Source organism: Anastrepha ludens, chromosome 2 (genome assembly GCF_028408465.1).
Source record: "Anastrepha ludens isolate Willacy chromosome 2, idAnaLude1.1, whole genome shotgun sequence".
Taxonomy (NCBI): domain Eukaryota; kingdom Metazoa; phylum Arthropoda; class Insecta; order Diptera; family Tephritidae; genus Anastrepha; species Anastrepha ludens.
This window is the reverse complement of record NC_071498.1, coordinates 179,480,887-179,500,643: the sequence shown is the minus strand read 5'-3', so window position 1 is coordinate 179,500,643 and position 19,757 is coordinate 179,480,887. Positions and strand designations below refer to the sequence as shown.

General features: G+C 36.5%; 1 protein-coding gene across 4 annotated transcripts in view; it reads left to right on the top strand.

Moving 5' to 3' along the window:
• LOC128855958 (leucine-rich repeat-containing protein 40) overlaps positions 1 to 19,757 on the top strand; it is a 49,835-nt gene that overhangs the window by 21,464 nt on the left and 8,614 nt on the right. For 2 of the 4 annotated variants that reach the window (XM_054091238.1, XM_054091241.1), the window contains 6 exons: positions 884 to 1,071; positions 4,566 to 4,769; positions 11,947 to 12,070; positions 16,919 to 17,091; positions 17,948 to 18,399; positions 18,835 to 18,978. In XM_054091238.1, coding sequence (XP_053947213.1) covers positions 884 to 1,071; positions 4,566 to 4,769; positions 11,947 to 12,070; positions 16,919 to 17,091; positions 17,948 to 18,399; positions 18,835 to 18,978 — 1,285 coding nt within the window. Of the gene's footprint in view, positions 1 to 396; positions 690 to 883; positions 1,072 to 4,565; positions 4,770 to 11,946; positions 12,071 to 16,918; positions 17,092 to 17,947; positions 18,400 to 18,520; positions 18,979 to 19,757 lie in introns of those variants that run through there. The other 2 variants (XM_054091240.1, XM_054091239.1) reach the window with 2 other exon arrangements.

Here is a 19,757-nt window from a genome sequence, read left to right as displayed (position 1 = left end):
TACGTACTACATATGTGCACATGCATACATCCGCATGAGTTTGTTTATAAATGCATTTTTGTTTTTTGAATGAACTTGACAATGAATTTCCCAGTTCAATACGTTTTGTTACATTTGATATTTTATTTTGTATTTTATTTCTAATTCATGGCAAATAAGTTAGTGTAGCTGGAGCTGCTATATATGCACATATCATCTTGATTATTTTTATTCTAATGCTGCCAAGTATCAAATTACATCACCTCAAGTTGCGTCGCAATTGCAGTAACCCAATTATAGCAAAACTAAATTTCATGCTCAGTTAACCGTCACAATTGTCGCGCTCAATTCAATGCAAATTTCTGTGCAAAAAGTTAACATTAACGGAGAATTTGCGATGCATCGGCACAGTTAAATATTGTATCTCAAAGTTCGTGGTTGCCTATTTGGCGAAGCAAATTCTAAGTGCATTCTATACGTACAAACTCATACACAAACTTTTCTTTCTACGTTCGCCCTTGCTATATAATCCTTCAAAATTGCGTCCTTAAAGCGTTCGCGCAAAAAGCTCACATCGTTCTGTATGTGTGGTCCGGCGCATAGGCGTTTATACTATCATATACGCGAATATCGAATGGCCTCCTCGACCAGCGAACAAGAGACCGAAGATGAGATCGAGCCGCAACCCACAGAACCACTGTCCACAAAGAGTAAATTTTCCAAACACGAATTCATAGAATAGATAAGCTGCCATTATTTTACAAAAATCCAAAATTTACGAAAAAACTATTGCATGTTTCGCGTCAGTTGAATTAGGGATTTGTTTATGTATACTTACAGATGTATTTTATTTTGTGTAAAAACTAAACTCTTCAATAATCTAAAAAATAATTTTACATTTTAGTGCCTGATAAAATTTACCAAATAAATGAAATTGACAAAGATTTGCCAACCTCACTGGAGCAGCTGACAGTTAAGGAGGAGGATGCTTGGTGGAATCAAATGCCTTTAACGAATTTAGACCTGAGCTCAAATGCTTTAACACATTTGTCGCCTAAAATAGAAAACCTCGACACTTTGACCACATTGACAGTGAGTATCGATTTTATGGAGAAAGAATATGTCTGTGTGTTATTTATATTTATTTAGTATTTATTAATGTTTTTTTCCTTTTTCACTCCTCTCGGAAGCATAGGGCCTCGACAAGACTCATTCTTGCGTTGGTTTCGTTAATCTATTTTGATTTCTGACAGCGTAGGTGATTAACCTGCCGCTACCAGTCCTAAATAGTGGAAATGCCCCTTATGTCGCTTAGGAACAACGCCTTCTTACTGCTTGGAGCGCCATCTGTGTTTCACATTTTTGTGGCAGAACTGGTTGTCGCACAAATGGTTGACGCCACTGATGCATTGTGTAATAGTGTATTTTTCGTTGTGTTTGCTTGTTTTAGCAGCCACAATGCAAATAATGCGCTGACCAATGTGCGGGAGTAAGGATGAGAAAGATAAGTTTTTGGGGTTGAGGAAATTAGTTTTTTTTTTTTTTTTTGTTCAGAAAGAGGGAAAGTAGGTTAATTTGGAAAAGTGCGAGGACCGTGCTTTACGTGGAATTCGAACCCATAACCTCTGGGATGGCAGGCTAGTGCACTTACGCTAGCCTACCGAGACCGCTTATTAATGTAATTAGTATTAAAAATAACAGAAAACTTTTTTTTCTAATAGCGGTAGCCCCTCGGCAGGCAATGGGAAACCTTCGAGTGTATTTCTGTCATGAAAAAGCTCCTCATAAAAACCATTTGCCTTTCAGAGGCGGCTTAAAACTGTAGGTCCATCCATTTGTGGAACAACATCAAGACGCAGTCCACAAAAAGGCGAAGGACCTCGGCCAAACACCTAACAGAAGTTTACACGCCAATTATTTGTTTTTATTTTCTATTTCAATATTTATTTATTTATTGGGGTCATATTTACAAAATCGTGCGCACTAGAGGTATTATCATAAACTTCTGTTAGGTAAAAACAAATAAGGTCTTGAGGTAAAAAATTATATACATCGCCCTAAAAGGAAGTAATTAGGCTTGCTCTGCATTTGTACTCTAATAAACCTTTTCGGAATGAAAATTAATTAAAATTATTTCAAAAGTGTTTTCTGGTAGAACTAAAAATTGTTCATTCGATCTTACTCTGAATTGAATAAACCAAGCCAAAGCAGAAGCAGCTGCCAATATGACACTCTTAGACCTGTCGTAGGTCCGTTGTGATACCGCTAGAACTTCTTCCTTATATTATTTGATCCTCTACTCACCACCTTAAATGATGCTGAAGTCTAGACACAAGCATATGCGGACGACGGAGCCTGTTTGTTAACGGGGCCTTCGCTTATGAAAATCTGTAGAAAAGTGCAGAAAACTCTGCTCTACAGCTCTTGGTGCTGGTCGAAGGAGCTATCGGCAAACCCCATCAAAACTGGTATTGTCCTCTTTTCCAGAAGAAGGAAGCATGATGGACTCGTTCTGCCTAAGCTAAAAGGAGCCACAATCCAACTATCCAAAGAAATCAAATATCTTGGAGTAATCCTCGATAGTAAATTTCTTTGGAAGTCAGACGTTGAAAGAAATACATCCAAAGCACTGACAGCTTTCTGGCAGTGCAAAGGTGTCTTTGGGAAAACGTGTGGTCTTTTTTCTTCAAGGTCCTATGGATCTACACAGCTATGATAAGGCCAATTATCACCTATGCATCAGTACACTAATGTTACCTGTCATGTCCGACAGTACAGACAGCTGTTTGGACTGATAACGGTCCATTTTCTGTGGGCGAAGCACATGGAAAAGGAAGGCATCTGAGACAGTATACTCTGCCCACCTTGTGAAGAGGAAGATCAGACGTCGGAACACTTCCTGTGCGTCTGCCCCGCCTTCGCTCGAATCAGGTTTGAGGTATTTGGCACTGATGTGTTAAGAAGCGACAGATTTCTTCGGAGATTTAAAGAAAATTAAAAGGGAATCCAAGTTCAGTAAAATTGACTTATGGTAATTGATGTCTGAGTGTTGCCCCGACAAAAAAAAAATATGGGATCCCTTTCAAACCATCCCGCGGCTAATCCTTCACACTCACAAAGGAGGTGTCTAATAGTTTCCTCCTCTTCTGTATTATAACAGCTTCTACAATATTCGTAGTATGGAACTGCCGGCCTTCATTTACTTGTTAGACAATGACATGTGAATTTGCTTAATTCGCAAGTTTTTAAGTTTTGCCTTTTTGAATTCACTATTTTCGTAGTTTCTCTGTCGATCAGTAATTTTCAAGTGGCTATGGGCATGGGTGTTAACGCTTTATCCGATTGAATAGTTTGGGTTCTACCTTTTCTGGCAAGTTCATCTGGTATACAGTTTCCTACTATATTTCTATGACTTGTCACCCAAATGAGGTTTACATTGGGATAAGACGTTTAGTAGCTTATAATATTCTATGGCTGTTTTTGACAAGTGCGTTTTGGACTCCAGCGCTTTTATGCTGACTGGCTGACTGAATAAACGACAACATTCCCGGTGGATAATACTCTTGTATTTATCGCTGTAAAACCTTCCTTAAGAGCAGTGGCCTCCACTTGAAATACACTCCACTAATCTCGTAGGTGCACACTAAATCGGAATATAAAACGGGCCTGATAAGCTAGAAGTTCTTAAAATACCATAGATAAACTTATTTATCAGTATTTCTGCTTTCATACCATCATTGTCTCGCAAAAATTTCGACGCAAATTCTAATCGTTGCACGATTTGAGTTTGGAACGGGTGAAGTCTAAATTCATTAATTTTTTCCCCCCTTTGTTCACTCCTCTCGGGAGCATAGGGCCTCGACTAGATTTGTCTTGCGTTGGTTTCGTTAATCTATTTGATTTCTGACAGGGTAGGGGACTAGCCTGCCGCTACCAGTTCTAAGTGGTGGAAATGCCCACCTGTCGTTGCTTAGGAGCAACGCCTTCTTTCCTGCTTGGAACGACATCTGTGTTTCACATTTTTCTGCAGAAGGATCGCACAGATGGTTGAGGACTTCGCTAAATTTAGAGTGTCTGCGCTATTACCGCTGGCACTGCGCTTGCACCACCGATGCAATGTGTAACTGTTTGTTTTTACTTGTTTTAGCAGCCACAATGCAAATAATGCTCTTCATAATGAAGTCTAAATTCCTTGCTTTCATGCATAATAGTTTTTCGAAGCCACAGGGCAGTCGCTCTCTTGCGCACGGACTGACGCAGATTGTCGTGCTAACTTGCTGCGTCTAGATGTTTTTATTGATTTCATTTGTTCAGGGAAATTTCAAGTAGGCACGCCTTACTGTTTTTTTTTTTTTTTTTCTGGAAGGGTGTATTCGAAAATGTACAATGGCTTTGTTTGCCACCTTAGCTCAAGCCTGTTCGTTATTTTAAGAAATTGTATATGGCAGTATGTAGTTTAATGTGTAAAAATTATAAGATTTTTTAGAACTAAAAAATGGGAATGTGTATCTTAATTTATTTTTTACAATTTACATTACATTTCATACTCTATAATTTTTTATTATTCTTATTTATGCTTTTTGCAGCTCCACGACAATTTACTAACCAGCCTTCCTAGAGAAATATGCAGGTTGGAAAAGTTGGTGCGTGTCAATTTGAGTCGCAACAAGTTGAGAGAGTTACCTGTTGATTTTTATACGTTACCTGAGTTGCGTTACTTGAACATATCGTACAATGAATTCGAGGAGCTGCACCCTAGTCTCAGCGATTTGCACATGCTGGAGTATTTGGTATGTAACGAAATAAAGAAATTAATGAAATATTAGTTGCTATATCTTTATGCTATATATATATATCGTGCATTTTTAGTTACATATAAACATAGGTAATGTGTTACTATGTAGATGAATGAGTTGAAAATAGAATAATATCATATATCCATAATATATTTATATGACACCCGTATAAAAAAATGAGACCCCATATTAAATATTTCTTTGATCTTTCACGTCCTTACTACAAGGATATCCGATATCAGTTCAATATCTAAATAAAATTTGCCAGGTGTATCTATGAAATAAAGAAACTAAGGCTGTAAAACGTTCAATTTCGATTTTACCCATTTAATTATTATCAGCTTGTGAATCTTCTGTTGCTTGAAACAGTGCAGGAAGTCTGCTTCTTTCAGCTCCTTTAGCAGATATGCCGCGATTTTTTTTTACATAACTCTCTGAATTCTTGTTGTTTGCTGCTGGCGACTTCTCGCAAAGGTGATATAATACAAGGATTGGCCATCCGAAGCAAAATTGTGAAATTAACTTTGTTTGTTTCACATCAGGTGTTTTTCTGCCCGCTCATTTCACAAGTTTTCTTCCTATCTTCTAATCAGTTGTTAGTCAGACGACAAGCTACTTCAGCTTGAGCGAAGGTTATGTTTATTTTTACCAACGTATATCACCACAGATTCTCAGTTCTTGCTAAAAAAAGAGAGCTGTCATAACCCCTGTTACGTCATTAAATCAGCTGATTCCTTAAAATTCACTGAGAGCGGAGTAATGATTTGAAGTTGGCCACATCTTGGCTTCTGCACATCGTACATATAACTATAGTATTGTATATAACTATTAACTATATCACTGGTAACGCTAACCAAACTTTTTTCAAATACTATTTTTTTTGGATTTTTTAGCATTGTGCAACATGCTAATAACTTAACCTCTATTTTTGATGATAAATATGTAGATTGGTTTTTCGTACTCTATTCTTAAGTAATATTTTCAATTCAATATATTTTTGTTAAATGAACGCATATAAAATACCCAATTTCCCTAGAATGTGTTGATATTTTACTTCTTACACTGTTTGCCAGAATGAAACTATATCCAAAATAATAAGCTTCCGACAAAAGATTCTGGTAGAAGGGACAACAAAATTTACGCGTATTAGCGATTTGAAGTTTAAGTCTGAATTTTGTTTTAAGGAATCAGAGTTCCCACCTTTACTCGTTCTTATGGTATAGATAAATTCGTTGTTGGATATTTTATGTATATAATATAAGTATATATATTGTATATATGTGCTCATAACTACGAAAGTAGCCTAAGTCAAATTTTCAAAAAAATTAGTTTGATGTGAAATAAGTGGCATTCACATTATCTTAAATTATATGTAATGTAATTTTCACGATATCGTCAAATGAAAATTCAATGGATGCGTTTCTTGAAAAATGAATCTTATAAAATGTTCTAGAAAACTTCTTTACATGATTCGAAATTCCACGTTTTAGGTCTTACACCTAAAAGAGGAAAACCAAAATTATAAGAAAATATTAAATTATTTCCCAAACCAGTAACGGAAGAAAAGTATAAAGATGTTATGTGTTTACTACCACACATCCCTCCAGTTTGTCATTAACATTTTAAGAATGTTAAAAACTAGAAAAAATTGATTATTTTTTAAAAATAGTAAATAAATGTTCATGAATTATTTCATTAAAGTTATTGTTTCAAATAAAACTCATCGTTCTTTATTGCATTAAGTGATTTATAGGACATTCAATTAATTTTGAAAATGGTCTAACTCAATTAGAGCTTTTAAAACAACATTTTCATATGACATTCATATAAAATTTGATATTGATAATAAATTTCCATTAATCAAGACTAAGAAAATTATAAATTAAAAGGTCGCATAATATAAAAATAGATTTTTTAACTCGTCCAAACGCTATTCATTGAATATCTCGAAACAAGAAAGATATGACTTAGACCACTTTCATAATTATGAGCACATATATATTTTTGTGTGGTATAGTGTCTTTATGGGGGGAACCAATTCGCAATACCATTCAATGCAATTCAAATTGGTTTTAAAAAACTTGCTCACATTTTGCTCGAAAGGTAGTTCGATTTTCGAAAATCATTCATATTGATCATAAAAAGTATTTATTTGGCGAAATTAATTAGAGTAATTTTAATTTTAATTTCCAATGCAAAAAAAAAAGATAAAAAAATGTAACAGTGATGCCAAATATGGGCTGCTTAAAAGAAGTACTTGATACAAAAATAGTGGTGGTGGGGGAGGTGTTGCCCGAGTGACACAGCCAATAGTTGGGTCTTGGCTCAAAAGACACCATTTGGATAAACCACTTGTAAAACCACTGCTTCTTATTAGTCGAACCAGCTTTATTTGACTATGAATCTGCCTATGCCGTCTTTTTTCTTTTCTGCAATTTCTTTCAAGCTAACCATCGAGAACTCCCCAGCATTTATATCGTAGAACATCCAGACTTGAGCACTCACACAGATAATGAGCTTAGATTTTTCTTGATTGCAGCTTCTACGTCTATCGTTGTGTCACTGTGAAATAAGCGCGAGAAACCTGTGAAATTTACAACAAATGCCACTCTTCTGACATCACCTTTTTCTTTTACACCATGATTTTTAAATAGTACCTTTTATATATATATATTCACGAGTGTTTGTGTACTGCAAGGTCACCAATACAGTCCCGATTTAGAAAACACAAAATTTATTTTAACTAAATAAAAAAGAAATTGCTTGTTAAGCTTACCGCGAAGCTTAAGCGAAATGCATACGCAATATGATAAATTTAGTACAATTTTGGTAGTTAAGTTATGTACAATTACTTTTGAATTATTTTATATTTATTTATATACTGTATACTCAAAAGCATTATTTTTATAATAGTAAGCACCTACTAACTTACACTTTTACAGTCTAATGATCAACTCTTATACAAGTGCATACATACATACTTACATACGTTTATAACGTGACCAAAAATTATTTTTGAAGTATTAAATTTCATTTTGATAAAAAAAAATGTAATAACCAACCCAACCCTAAATTTAAATAAAGAGTCTTTCAAAAGTGACGCCTAGATGTCAGTAGAGAATAATTGCTAGCCGGTATCATTGTCATATCTGACATTTGTTAAGTAGACAGATGTGCATTTTTACTTGACCGAACAACGCGTTTAAATTGCTAAAATTTGTTATGAAAATGGTCGACCTTTAAGAACAGCATATTGCAAAACTCGTTATTTTATTGGTCGAAATAATCGTCCGAATGAATCGACAATTCAAAGATTGGTGAAAAAATTTCATTTCAAGAAACTAGTTCTGTTGAAGATAAAATAGGACTGGCAAACCAAAAACGGGGCGAACTGTTGAGAATATCGCAGCTGTAGCGCAAAGTGCTGCGGAACAACCTTCAACATCGACGTTCTCAGCAATTAGGCATTCATGAATCGACTGTTTGGCGGAGTTTACCTGTAGAACTGCTCAAAGTGGCCATTTAACCCCTTGCCGTGCCATTTAGCTCGACGAAACTCGGGCCAAAGTGTTACGCGTCAACGCGTGGTAAACAGATGAGACTGATGCGCGAGATGATGTACAGCAATTATGAGACTCGTAACTGACTCTGATGGCGTACAGATAGAAACTAACATTGAATCACGACCCAGGCTCGTGATGTTTATGTTTGATCCGACGATCTATTCGTGAGCCTGGCTCGCCATATTCATATTTGGCCCAAAATTTTCATCACGAGTTAGACTCGATAAAGCACTGCAAGGGGTTAAATAATATAATTTTTCGCACATAATTATTAAGAGCCGTATTTTGAAAATAGTGGGACCTTAAATAATCTACATTTTTTGCATAATTTATTTTAAAACAACATCGAAGCGCGTCTTTTGAAGGACCTTTCATCGAGTTTTTTTCTTTTTTTTGACTTAAGTTTCATTTGGAAATTATCGATAAAATTCGTTTAACATGAATAATTAAAACATTTACAATATATGGGGAAAAAGATGTGAACTACTCAATATAATAGAGCTTGGAGAATGGGTAAAGACATTTATTTCAATAATTTTTTTATTCAATTTGGAAACAAAACTTTAGTTAGTTTGTTTACTTTATACATCAAAACTTTACACAATAAAAGTTTTCGCAACAAAATTCATATGAAATCATTTAATTTCCTGGTCACCAGTTAAAAATAATTGTCCATTAATTACACTGTGCTCGGGTTTTCAACTTCACTTTGTTCCTACATATACGGGGAATGCTACTGAAGTTGATCTCGCTTAATTGGAACCTTCTAAATTTAACGGCGTTCCCCGCTTTGTCATATTGGCTCCAGCTTTCGAGATAACGGAACTTCAACATTTTCTCTTCGCCACTTTAGAGCTCAGATAGGAACAACCTTACATAATATGAAAAAAATGCTTAGGCAAAATTTTAGCAGAATGGTTTTAAAACTGAAGGAGTTATTTAACAAAATCCTAATTTAAGAAAATTTACCAAGCAAAACATTAGACGTTAGTGGTGCATTCAACAATGTGTCGAGAGAAGCCATTTTAAGGGGCTTAAACACAACGAATACAGAACCCGCTGTTTATTAATGGATAAAGAACCTGTTAGGTTGTAGAATAATAAGGGCGGAATGGAACGAAGCTAAACTCTCTTAATCACTAGCATGCGAGGGTACGCCACAGGGCGGTGTTCTATCGCCACTTCTCTGGCTACTCGCTGTTAATGAGTTGCTAAAGAAATTTGAAGGTACGGCATCGAAACTAGTAGCATATGCAGATGACATAGCCATAGTAGTAAACATAGTAGTGACAGGCAAATACCTAAACACCGTGAGCGACATAATGAATAATACACTCGCAGCAGTGCACCAATGGACAACACAGGCAGGCCTAGGGATAAATGCCGATAAAACGGATATGATACTTTTTACTAGAAGGTACAAGATCCCCTATTGGCAACCCCCAAAGCTAAACGACGTGGAACTAACTCTTAAAAACCACACAAAGTATCTTGGAATAATTATGGATAGCAAACTATCATGGAAACACAATATAAATATTAGAGAGGAAGAAAAGGGCCAGTAACGCACTATACGCATGCAAACAGATGCTGGGAGTTACATGGGGTCTATCTCCTGCTATAATGTATTGGTATTACTATATAGCGCTCTGGTGTGGTGGACTGCGCTAAGAAGACCGACATAGAAAAAGCCTATGGGAAGTATACAACGTCTTGGTGTACTCCGCACAACAGGTGCATTGAGAACTACTCCAATGGCAGCGCTTGAAAGAATACTCAACTTGTCACCGATTAATATTGCGGCGGAATACCTAGCAGCTAAATCCGCCGTAAGACTCAGCGCGACAGGCGAATTTACCTGTAAAACATTCGGACATAGCGCAATAGGCATTAGTTATAGGGTCCAAACAGACTATATGACTCCGAAATGCAATTGGTTAAGAAATTCCGAACAACAATAGAAGAAGAGGGGTGGAAAAAAGGAACGAAACCTAACCCAAATACTCTTAATATATTTACTGATGGATCGAAAATGTTAGACGGAGTAGGAGCAGGGATCTACTGCGCAGAGCTAGGAATCAGGCAGCCATTTAAGCTTCCTGACCACTGCAGTGTCTTTCAAGCGGAAGTCTTTGCTGTAGGTAAGGCATGGAAATAGCATTCGCAAAAACATCAAGCAATTCCAAAATAAATATGGTATATACGTTGACAGCCAACCTGCGATAAAAGCAATAAACTCATATGAAATTTCATCTAAAAATATTCTAAGAAGCAGGGAAGCCATAGAGAGATTAGCTGCAGACAGACGGTTGCATATCTATTGGGTACCCGGACATAAAGGCATTGCAGGAAACGAAATTGTAGATGAGATTGCCAAAAGCGCTGTTTACAGACAATTCGAACAAGAAAACGACATACTGAAACCTTTAAATACGGTATACAAAGACATCGCTGCGGACATGAAAATACGGATAGATAGGATACGGAAAGTAATGTTAAATCTAGTAATTAATCGAAGGAATAAGCAAAATAAATGTTTTTGACAAAAAGGCGGTTTCTCAAAAAAGAAAATCGATTTTTGACCAAAATTTCGGAGTTAAGTTGTTTATAAAAAAAAAATATGTATCGGTAAGAAAAATCTTCGATTAATTACTAAAAGATATATTTAAAAAGCTCGTGTCAAAATTTGAGACTAATAGGTCTAGCCGTTTTCGAGTAATGTTGGTCGCCGACTTTGAAAACACCATTTTGAGAAAAACGCGCTGCCGCTCCGGCCTTGTACTTTCAAGCACTCTGAAACGCCTTTTCATATCTGCGTGTAACTTCGAAAATATTCACCAGAACGATAATACATTTTCTATGTGTATTCTTAAATATACATATGTACATTAAGAAGAAAGATAAAAAAATCGATATTTTGAAAATTCTAACTGCATATAACCCTTTCAAAGTACTCCCTATCAACTGCAACGCACTTATGCCAACGTTTGATCCAGCTCTCGAAACATTTTGAAAACTCTAGAAAACTATTCTTGCTGAAATAATTATTGACATGGCGCAGTCTATCTTTACAATGGATGTACCCAGCGTGAATTTCGAAGCAGGTTCTGTTTAACTAAATAATTTGGAACACACCCCTTTAGGGCTAGTGGTATTGCATACCCGGTATACTAAATTTTGTGATAAAATTCAGAGCGGAAAATACTCTATTCAGTTTTCCAGGCGAAATTAATTCATTTAATTTAGAAGAATAATATGTTTAGGAAAACAATTTTTACGAAAGTTGGTACTTTTAGTTATCCACAAATGTTAGATTTAGAATTTCGGTCTCAATTTCAACAAGAAATTAACTATCACACCCATTAAATTTTAAATGTATTTTACATATCATTAAATACCATTACAATTTTAATTTGTTTAGCTTTTTTTTAAATTAACATACAATAACTCTTCATTAATAATAGTAAACATCTTTCTATACTTATTTTTATAAATACGTAGTTTACATAAAAACCACCTCATTTATGTCCCATCATTACTCGTATTAATAAATAATGCAAAACGCTTCGGCTTACGGTTTATGGTTTATAATTTTTTTTCACTAAAAGGATGCTTCACATAATTCACTTACGGCGCTGCCCAATGGCATTGGCTTCCTGGTGCGCGTGTCTGAGCTTTTACTCTCACATAACCACATAAAAGAACTACCCTCCGACCTGGTGAATATGCGTTGTAAGTTGATGAATTAACAAAATAAAGTATATTTTATCATTTCATATTTATTTACTTACATATATACATACATATATATATGCAATATACGGCTTTTGTTAAAACAACTCAAATTGACTTAGTTCTTTGTGCCGATTAACCATTAAGTTGATTGGATTTAGTAGAGGATTGAAATTATTAACCATTTCTTGGAGTTGTATATAAAATGAGTGACATAATGAGTGGCACTACATATTGTTAAGTTTTAACTACATATATAAATCGTGTTTTTTTAATGGCTTGAGAACTTAAAATGATAATCCGAAGCAAAAATATTTTTGGAAAGAATTTTAGTTTTTGTTATAATCTGGTTCATAATTCCATGGCATTTATTTTTTGAATATGAAATCTGGCACATGTCCGCCGCGGCTACGAGTTACATAGTCCATTCATTCCATTTTAATTTTTGACTACTTTTTTCAATAAATCTGAATAATAAATCTAAATGAGCCCCATCAGAAAAAATGCCACGCAAACGATGGCCATTTGGCTTCAATTCGTGCACGAGCTGTATTTTATGGGCACGTAAGACATAAATTTGTTTGCGTAAATTTCCAAAATTTGGAAGCGTTAAACGATTGCCAAACCATTGTTATCGATATTGTTAGCTCTCATGCAGCTACAAAAAACACCCGGTATGTTTATTTTTTAAATTTTTTTTATATATTTCAAATTAAACTTAATTTCTTCTTTTTTTTTGTACAAATGTATTTCATTCTAAAGGGTGTTTGAATTTCAAGGGCCGATGTTGAATGTGAACCACACCTAAACGTCAAGTTTTTTTCTGCATTTTATTTGACATTTTTCAATTTCAGACTAACTCAATTTGAACCATGGAAAGATACACAATCGAGCAACGCGTTAAAGTTAAGTTATTCAGGCTTATTATGAAAACGGGAGTTCAAATCAAAATGCATATCGCGCACTTCGTGATTTTTTTGGTCAATTTAATCGTCCAAATGTGCGTACAATCGGAAAAATTGTGCAAAAGTTTGAGCAAACTGAGTCTGTAGGAGATGTGAAAACACCAGTGCATGCTCGTACAGCTCGTACTCGATAGTGTGGTTGAAGAGCCGCCCACCTCAACTCGTCGTCGTGCCCAACAATTGCACCTCTCACGCTCGTCGTTGATGAACATTATGCACAAAGACTTTCATTTACACGCTTACAAGGTGCAATTGACTCAAGAACTAAAGCCTCTTGACCATTTCAAGCGTCGTCAATGGTCAGAATGATGGCGCGAAAAATTTGATGGCCGAATAATATCACGTCGCGGCGATGTCAATTGGCCGCCAAGATCATGTGATTTGACACCGTTGGACTTCTTTCTTTTTATTTGAAAGAAAAGGTGTACGTCGATAAGCCAACGACAATTCAAGAGCTAAAGGATGAGATACGAGGGCGAGTTAATAAGTCCGTGACTTTTTGTATTTCTGACCTCTTTACTGAAAAAGAAATACTGCTCCTGTCAACAGGCATCTGTCAGTTGGCTCCTGTCAAAATTTGAACGTGCTGCGTCAGTTAGTTTGGGATTTACAGCTACCTTTATCAGACTACCCAGTAATTCACAGTCGACCACAAACGCAATCGTGTAACAACTTCACAGGAAGGTTTGGCGTTGTTTAATCGCAATATGGAGAAGTTTTTGCGCCGTTTTGTAACCGTGGACGAAACATGGATTCATCACCACACACCAGAGACCAAACAACAGTCGAAACATTGGGTTTTTAAGGGAGAATCGACTTGATAAGCACACGAAATTCAGTTTTTTCCATTTTCTCCTCAAATTACTGGGTAGTCTGATAAAGGTAGCTGTAAAACACAAACTAACTGACACAGCACGTTCAAATTTTGACAGGAGCCAACTGACAGATGCCTGTTGACAGGAGCAGTATTTCTTTTTCAGTAACGAGGTCAGAAATACAAAAAGTCACGGACTTATTGACCCGCCCTCGTAGTTCGGCACATTAACGGCATAGAACCTCAATTATGCCTCAGCGTCATCGAAAATTTGGACCATCGGATGGAGGTGTGCCGGCGAGGCCGCGGCGGCCATTTGGCCTATATTTTGTTCCATACGTAATTGAGCCATACCAATACAATCATAATAAAGAGAAATGACAATAATTTCCTAAAAAAATTGTTTTTTATTCAAAATGAACACCGGCCCTTGACATTTAACCAGCCTTTATAACAAAAATCACATAATTTCAAGTTTCCAAATTTTTAAACATTCATCCAATTTCCAAAATGGTTTCATACTTTTTATTTAGGTTTTTTATGAAAATTAGCCTATGCAGGTTTTTAGCTACCTAATTCTAGTATAAAAGAGTGCAAGTTTGAAGTGAGTAAAAATTGTCGCTGATTTTTCATAATTTTTTTCCTTGACGAAGTTACTCATTTTCAGATTTTTTGTTTCCTTTCAAATTTTTTACGCCTTTGCAGCACTACGTGTGAGGAGCTGCCATTCGAAATTTTTATCGAAAAGATTGGCATTTTCTAGCATAAACCTGCATATAATGTTTTCACTTATGGGTTTTATTTGTTCTGTTTTCAAAAAAATCATCGCGCCCGAAAGATGGAATTAACGCATGAAAATTTGTGTGCGATGAATTATTACGATTTTCCTCGTGGATTATCGAAAGAGGAGTACTTGTACATTATATAGAGCATCACCCTTTGCCAATGTGAAACGCTAGTACAACGAGTTCCAATGTTACCCTCCATCCTTGCAGGAGGAATTGCGTGAAGGCTATCAACGGTTGATGTGCCATAAACAATCCATGCTGTGCGTCAATTGATAACGCAAGATCGTCATGTGACATATACCGAGATAGCAGCATCCTGGAGCGTTGGTGGAGCCAGTATATATTCAAAAGGGCATGAACATTTGATCGTCAAGAAGATTTGTTCGCGTTGGTTAGAATTGTCTAAAAAAAGACTCGAGTCGATTTAAGTAAAGAAATGTTGAAAAAATTCAACCGTGGTGGTACGAATCAAGTCTATGGCATCGTAACAGATGACAAATCTTGAATCCATGTATATGAGCCGGAAACGAAGCAGCAACCGACAGTAGGGGTGTTCCAATGACGAGCTTAATCTAACAAAAATTGTCGCCTGAAAATCTGAGTCCGCAACTGTACCACTAGAGAAGCTTAAAAGAATAAACTCTGAGTGATACATAATAATTTGTTGGTCAGAAGTTTACGGAGAATTAAGGCAAACCAGCCTTCGACGACTGAACACCCAGATCAAGTCAGTATTTGGCCTTTTACTCTATGTGTGGTTCCTCTCCGCACTGAACTGGCCTAGGGTCACCTCCGTTATTATTTGAGAGATGTACCGCCCCAGTCAAACTCCGCACCTGGCAATGTTCTTGAATTGGATCATACCTGAGTGTTGGAGCTATACCAAGTTTTAAGTATAATAATAACACATCAAAGTGATATCATTTTATTAAAATATGTTTACAATTATATGCCAAGCTCGTGATACTTTGATCAAGAAGCTTACATCAAAACCCGATACCATAAGATACATAAAAATATCCACATAATGGCTAAGCAATGGTACACGTTCCATTTAATTAAGTATGCTTAAAAACATATAGCACTCGAAGCAGCTAACCACCCGAACAAAGCTAAGGATTTTCAACTTGAATGTGAAGTCTGTACTGCTGTATGGCTGCGTCCGTAGCGGTTTCAACAACAAAAAATCTCCAAATCTTTATAAACCGCTGCTTAAGATCTATACTGCGCATGTGGTGTCGAGATAACTGGAATTCTAATGTCGAGCTCCTTGCTCAAAGCGAACAAAGTTCGGTTAGGATTGAAATACACCAGCGAAAGTGAAAGTCAGACAATCCGTAAACCTGCGACTGACGTCAGCCGAATGTCCTCGACTGGAATCTGCATAGCTCTCGCCGAAGAGGACGCCCGAAAGGAACATGGAGACGAAGCCTGTATGACGAATTTACGACATCTGACATCTCGACAATGGAATTTATTTGTATCGACAACCAACTGGAGGCTTTTTGAGAGTTTTTGAGCACTCAAAAGATCAAATTAATGTATCATCCGCCGTACAGCCCTTATTTGGCACCTAATGTTTCTTTATTGTTCCCGAGCAATAAAAACAAGTGAAATCAACGTTTTCCAACGCTTGAGGAAACTGTTGAAGACTTTAGACAGCTCGTTTTGGAGGTATTCATTCCTGAGTGGCCAAAGTGTTTTGGAAATTGGTACAAGCGCATGCAGAAGTGGATTGACTTCCAAGGAGAATATCTTAAAAAGCAATAAAGCTATTTTGTCATTTTTGTGTTAGTTGTTTGTGTTTTCATTATTGGACGCAAAATATAAAAGGCAACCCACATAGGTACATGGAGAAAATGCACAAGCGAGTGTTGAGCCACTTTCAATTTGCTAAGCTAAAATTTAATGAGCTCTGAAACAGCGGACAAAATTACTTTATTTTTTTATAGTCTCGAATTTTTGTAAGTCTTTTATACAGCTCGAAACTTGAATTAATATTGTATTTGTTATAGACCGAACAATATTTATAAAAAAACATTTGAAATTAAAAAAAGCAATGAATAGTCAAACCTTGTCAGTATGGTATGATTTTATAATTTTACCACGCAGTATCGTTTTAGAATCCCTAACAAAATTTGTTTTGAAATATTAAATGCGTTTCTGTAAAAAATAAAACTGCCCAAGTCAAAAAAGTTGTTTTGGCAAAAGTTCATCGATATGTAAGAGTACATACACATATAAGTAATTAAAAAAAAATATCTTTTTATTATCAATAAAGCTCTACAAAAATTGGACCTGAATCATAATGACTTGATTTCCCTGCCGGAGGATATTGGCAGTCTACGCAAGTTATTGTGTTTGTACCTCCAACATAATGACATAACGCAACTGCCGAACTTTGAGGGCTGCCAGTGTCTGCAAGAGTTGTATGTTGCTAATAATCTAGTTTCGGTAAGGAAATTTCGTTTCTATTTGATTAAATTTAAGGGTGATAAGGGTTGAACTCGTCGATATACAGCCCAATTCTAAATACTCCCACACAGAAATTAATTTATTTTCAAGAAAAAAATTGTGTAACAATAAACCCCCAGAGAGAAGACTTCCCTAAAAAATTCTGAATACTCCCGAGAGTTCTCTCGACCAAAAATTGTTTTTCACAAGTCAAAAATCCTATACGAATCAAATTAACTCTCAGAGACAAGATCTCCAAAATCTGGCAAGGAAAGTCGAATTTCGAATTAGTAGATTTGCATATCACTTTTACAAGCAGTCTTGTTTGTACATATTTCGATTCGGTTTGAAAAGCAAAACGATCCTTAATATCTCAATTCTGTGTAAGACTCAATTGATTCTTCGGATTTCAGAGGCAACACTTTTGAAGTCAACCAACTTGATTGGAATCGGCGCAGCGCGCATTATTTGATTTCGTTTCTGATAAATTGCGTAAAAATCAAGTATTTGCTAGAAATAAAAATAAAATATGTCCAGGGAGCTTCTATTCAGAATCGGGCTGTATCATTCGACCCGGTCGCACTCTTTTCGCTCATTGGCCTCTTTGCGCAAACGGCGGAATCATGGCACTCGTGTTCGATGCAAAAATAGTAAAATAAAATTACGGTAATTCCGCTGCATTTAATGCATTTTTCATTATCTCGCAACACTCGCTAATCAGATACCGCAATCTGACATTGAAATTTTAGTTCGAGTTTCATGCAAACATGAGCACCTCGATTCTGCCGCTATTTGTGGCTTTAATTTTTTTTTTTAATAAATTTTTTATACTGTATCGTTTTCCTTTTTTTTATAGAAATTACCAGAGAGTTTTTGCTCAAACTTGCCGCATTTGAAAATTCTCGATTTGCGCGATAACAAAATTACGAAGATACCAGATGAAATTTCACTACTGAAAAATCTTATTCGGCTCGATTTTACCAACAATTCAATAAGCAATTTGCCATTGTCGTTGGCTTCGTTGGCGCATTTGGTTAGTTTGCAACTCGACGGCAATCCGATCAAGTCAATCCGGCGCGACGTGCTGCAGTGCGGTACAACGCGTATCCTACGAACGCTGCGGGATCGTGCGCGTGCTGCTATCGAGAAGGAACAACGCCTTCTTCAAGGTGATAAAAATTCCCCATCATCGACATCCTCAGCCACATCTTTTGTACCTGCCAACTCCGGCACAATGGGTGCGGATGGTTTGAATAGTCCACGGCGTCCGGCTGGCGGTTGTGATGAAGATGCAACTTTTCCCGATAAGTGAGTGTATTGACTATGTAGTGTTATATGTGTTTTGTGTTACATGTGTTTGTGTTTGTGTATATGTTTCTGTGTGCGTGTGTGATTGAGTGTACCCAAACCCCTCCTTCCCCCCATATAGACATAATGCCGCCTACTATGCTAATGTGAATATGGATCAATCGACGGGAACACAAGACCAAGCCCAAACGTTCCACTCAATGCAGCGATTCGCATTCAATTACAATAGCATTCAATATATGAAAATTGATGTATCCAAATTTGAAAATCCATATTTCGCTTATAATAACTGCTACGGCACTCTAACGTCCAACTATGATCCGCATTATCCAATATACCAACAGCCCATACCATACGAAAACCCGCACGGCCGTGGTGGCTGCAGTATTTATTCGCAGAATATTCTATAACCACTTCTCGTGCTTGATATTTCAGATATAAGATGAGAAACACACATACACTGAACGTGACCATGCAGTACCTATCCACAGTGCCTGACGAGGTATTCCAAACGGCAGCGGAAGAGCATGTCAGCTGTGTGGATCTCTCCAAGAATCGTTTCGAAAAATTGCCTGATTCGTAAGTATTGCAACTAACATAAGGAAGTATTGCAACTGATTGAGATTAATACGTGGCATAAGACTTATAAAGACAGGCTAAGTTGAGGTTATTCTATAGGTGAAGAGTTTAAGAGGTTATGTTTAAAAAGTGATATTTTTCTATTTATTTCTTAATTTAAGCTATAGGGGGAAAACTTTAAAAGGCTAGTGAACGCACTTTTTGACTCGCCAGAAATTTTGATATGCCGAACTCTTCTATATCTCCATTCCAAACAAATTGATATCGAAATGAATCAGCCCTATTATGGCCGCCGTAGCCGAGGGGTTAGTGCATGACTATCTTTCGGGAGTACGTAGGTTCGGATCTTCGTGCATGAAACACCAAAATTATATAAGAAGTTTTTTCTAATCGCGGCAAACCTCCGAATGTACAGTCTGTGTCAGAAAAAAGGAACCGCAATCATTCATGAAGTATAAAAATATATATTTAAACATTTTTTTACATGAAAGAATGTATAAAACAACGAGTCGCAATTACTCAATAAGTCGTGTAGTCTTCATCGTTGGCGCGTATAGCCTGGCATCTTCTTCATGCTTTAAACCAGCTTTTCTGCGTAGCTCGTCGACAAACAGGACTAGATTTTGCGAACTTGACGCACGAGTTGCTTTAAATCATGGACTGGCCTTCCGTCAAGATGCGTTTTCATAGTTCCTCACACAATTTCAATGAGATTGGCGTCTGGGGACTGGGAAGGCCAATCCAATACTGTGACGCCATTTCCTTGTTTTGTTGTTTCT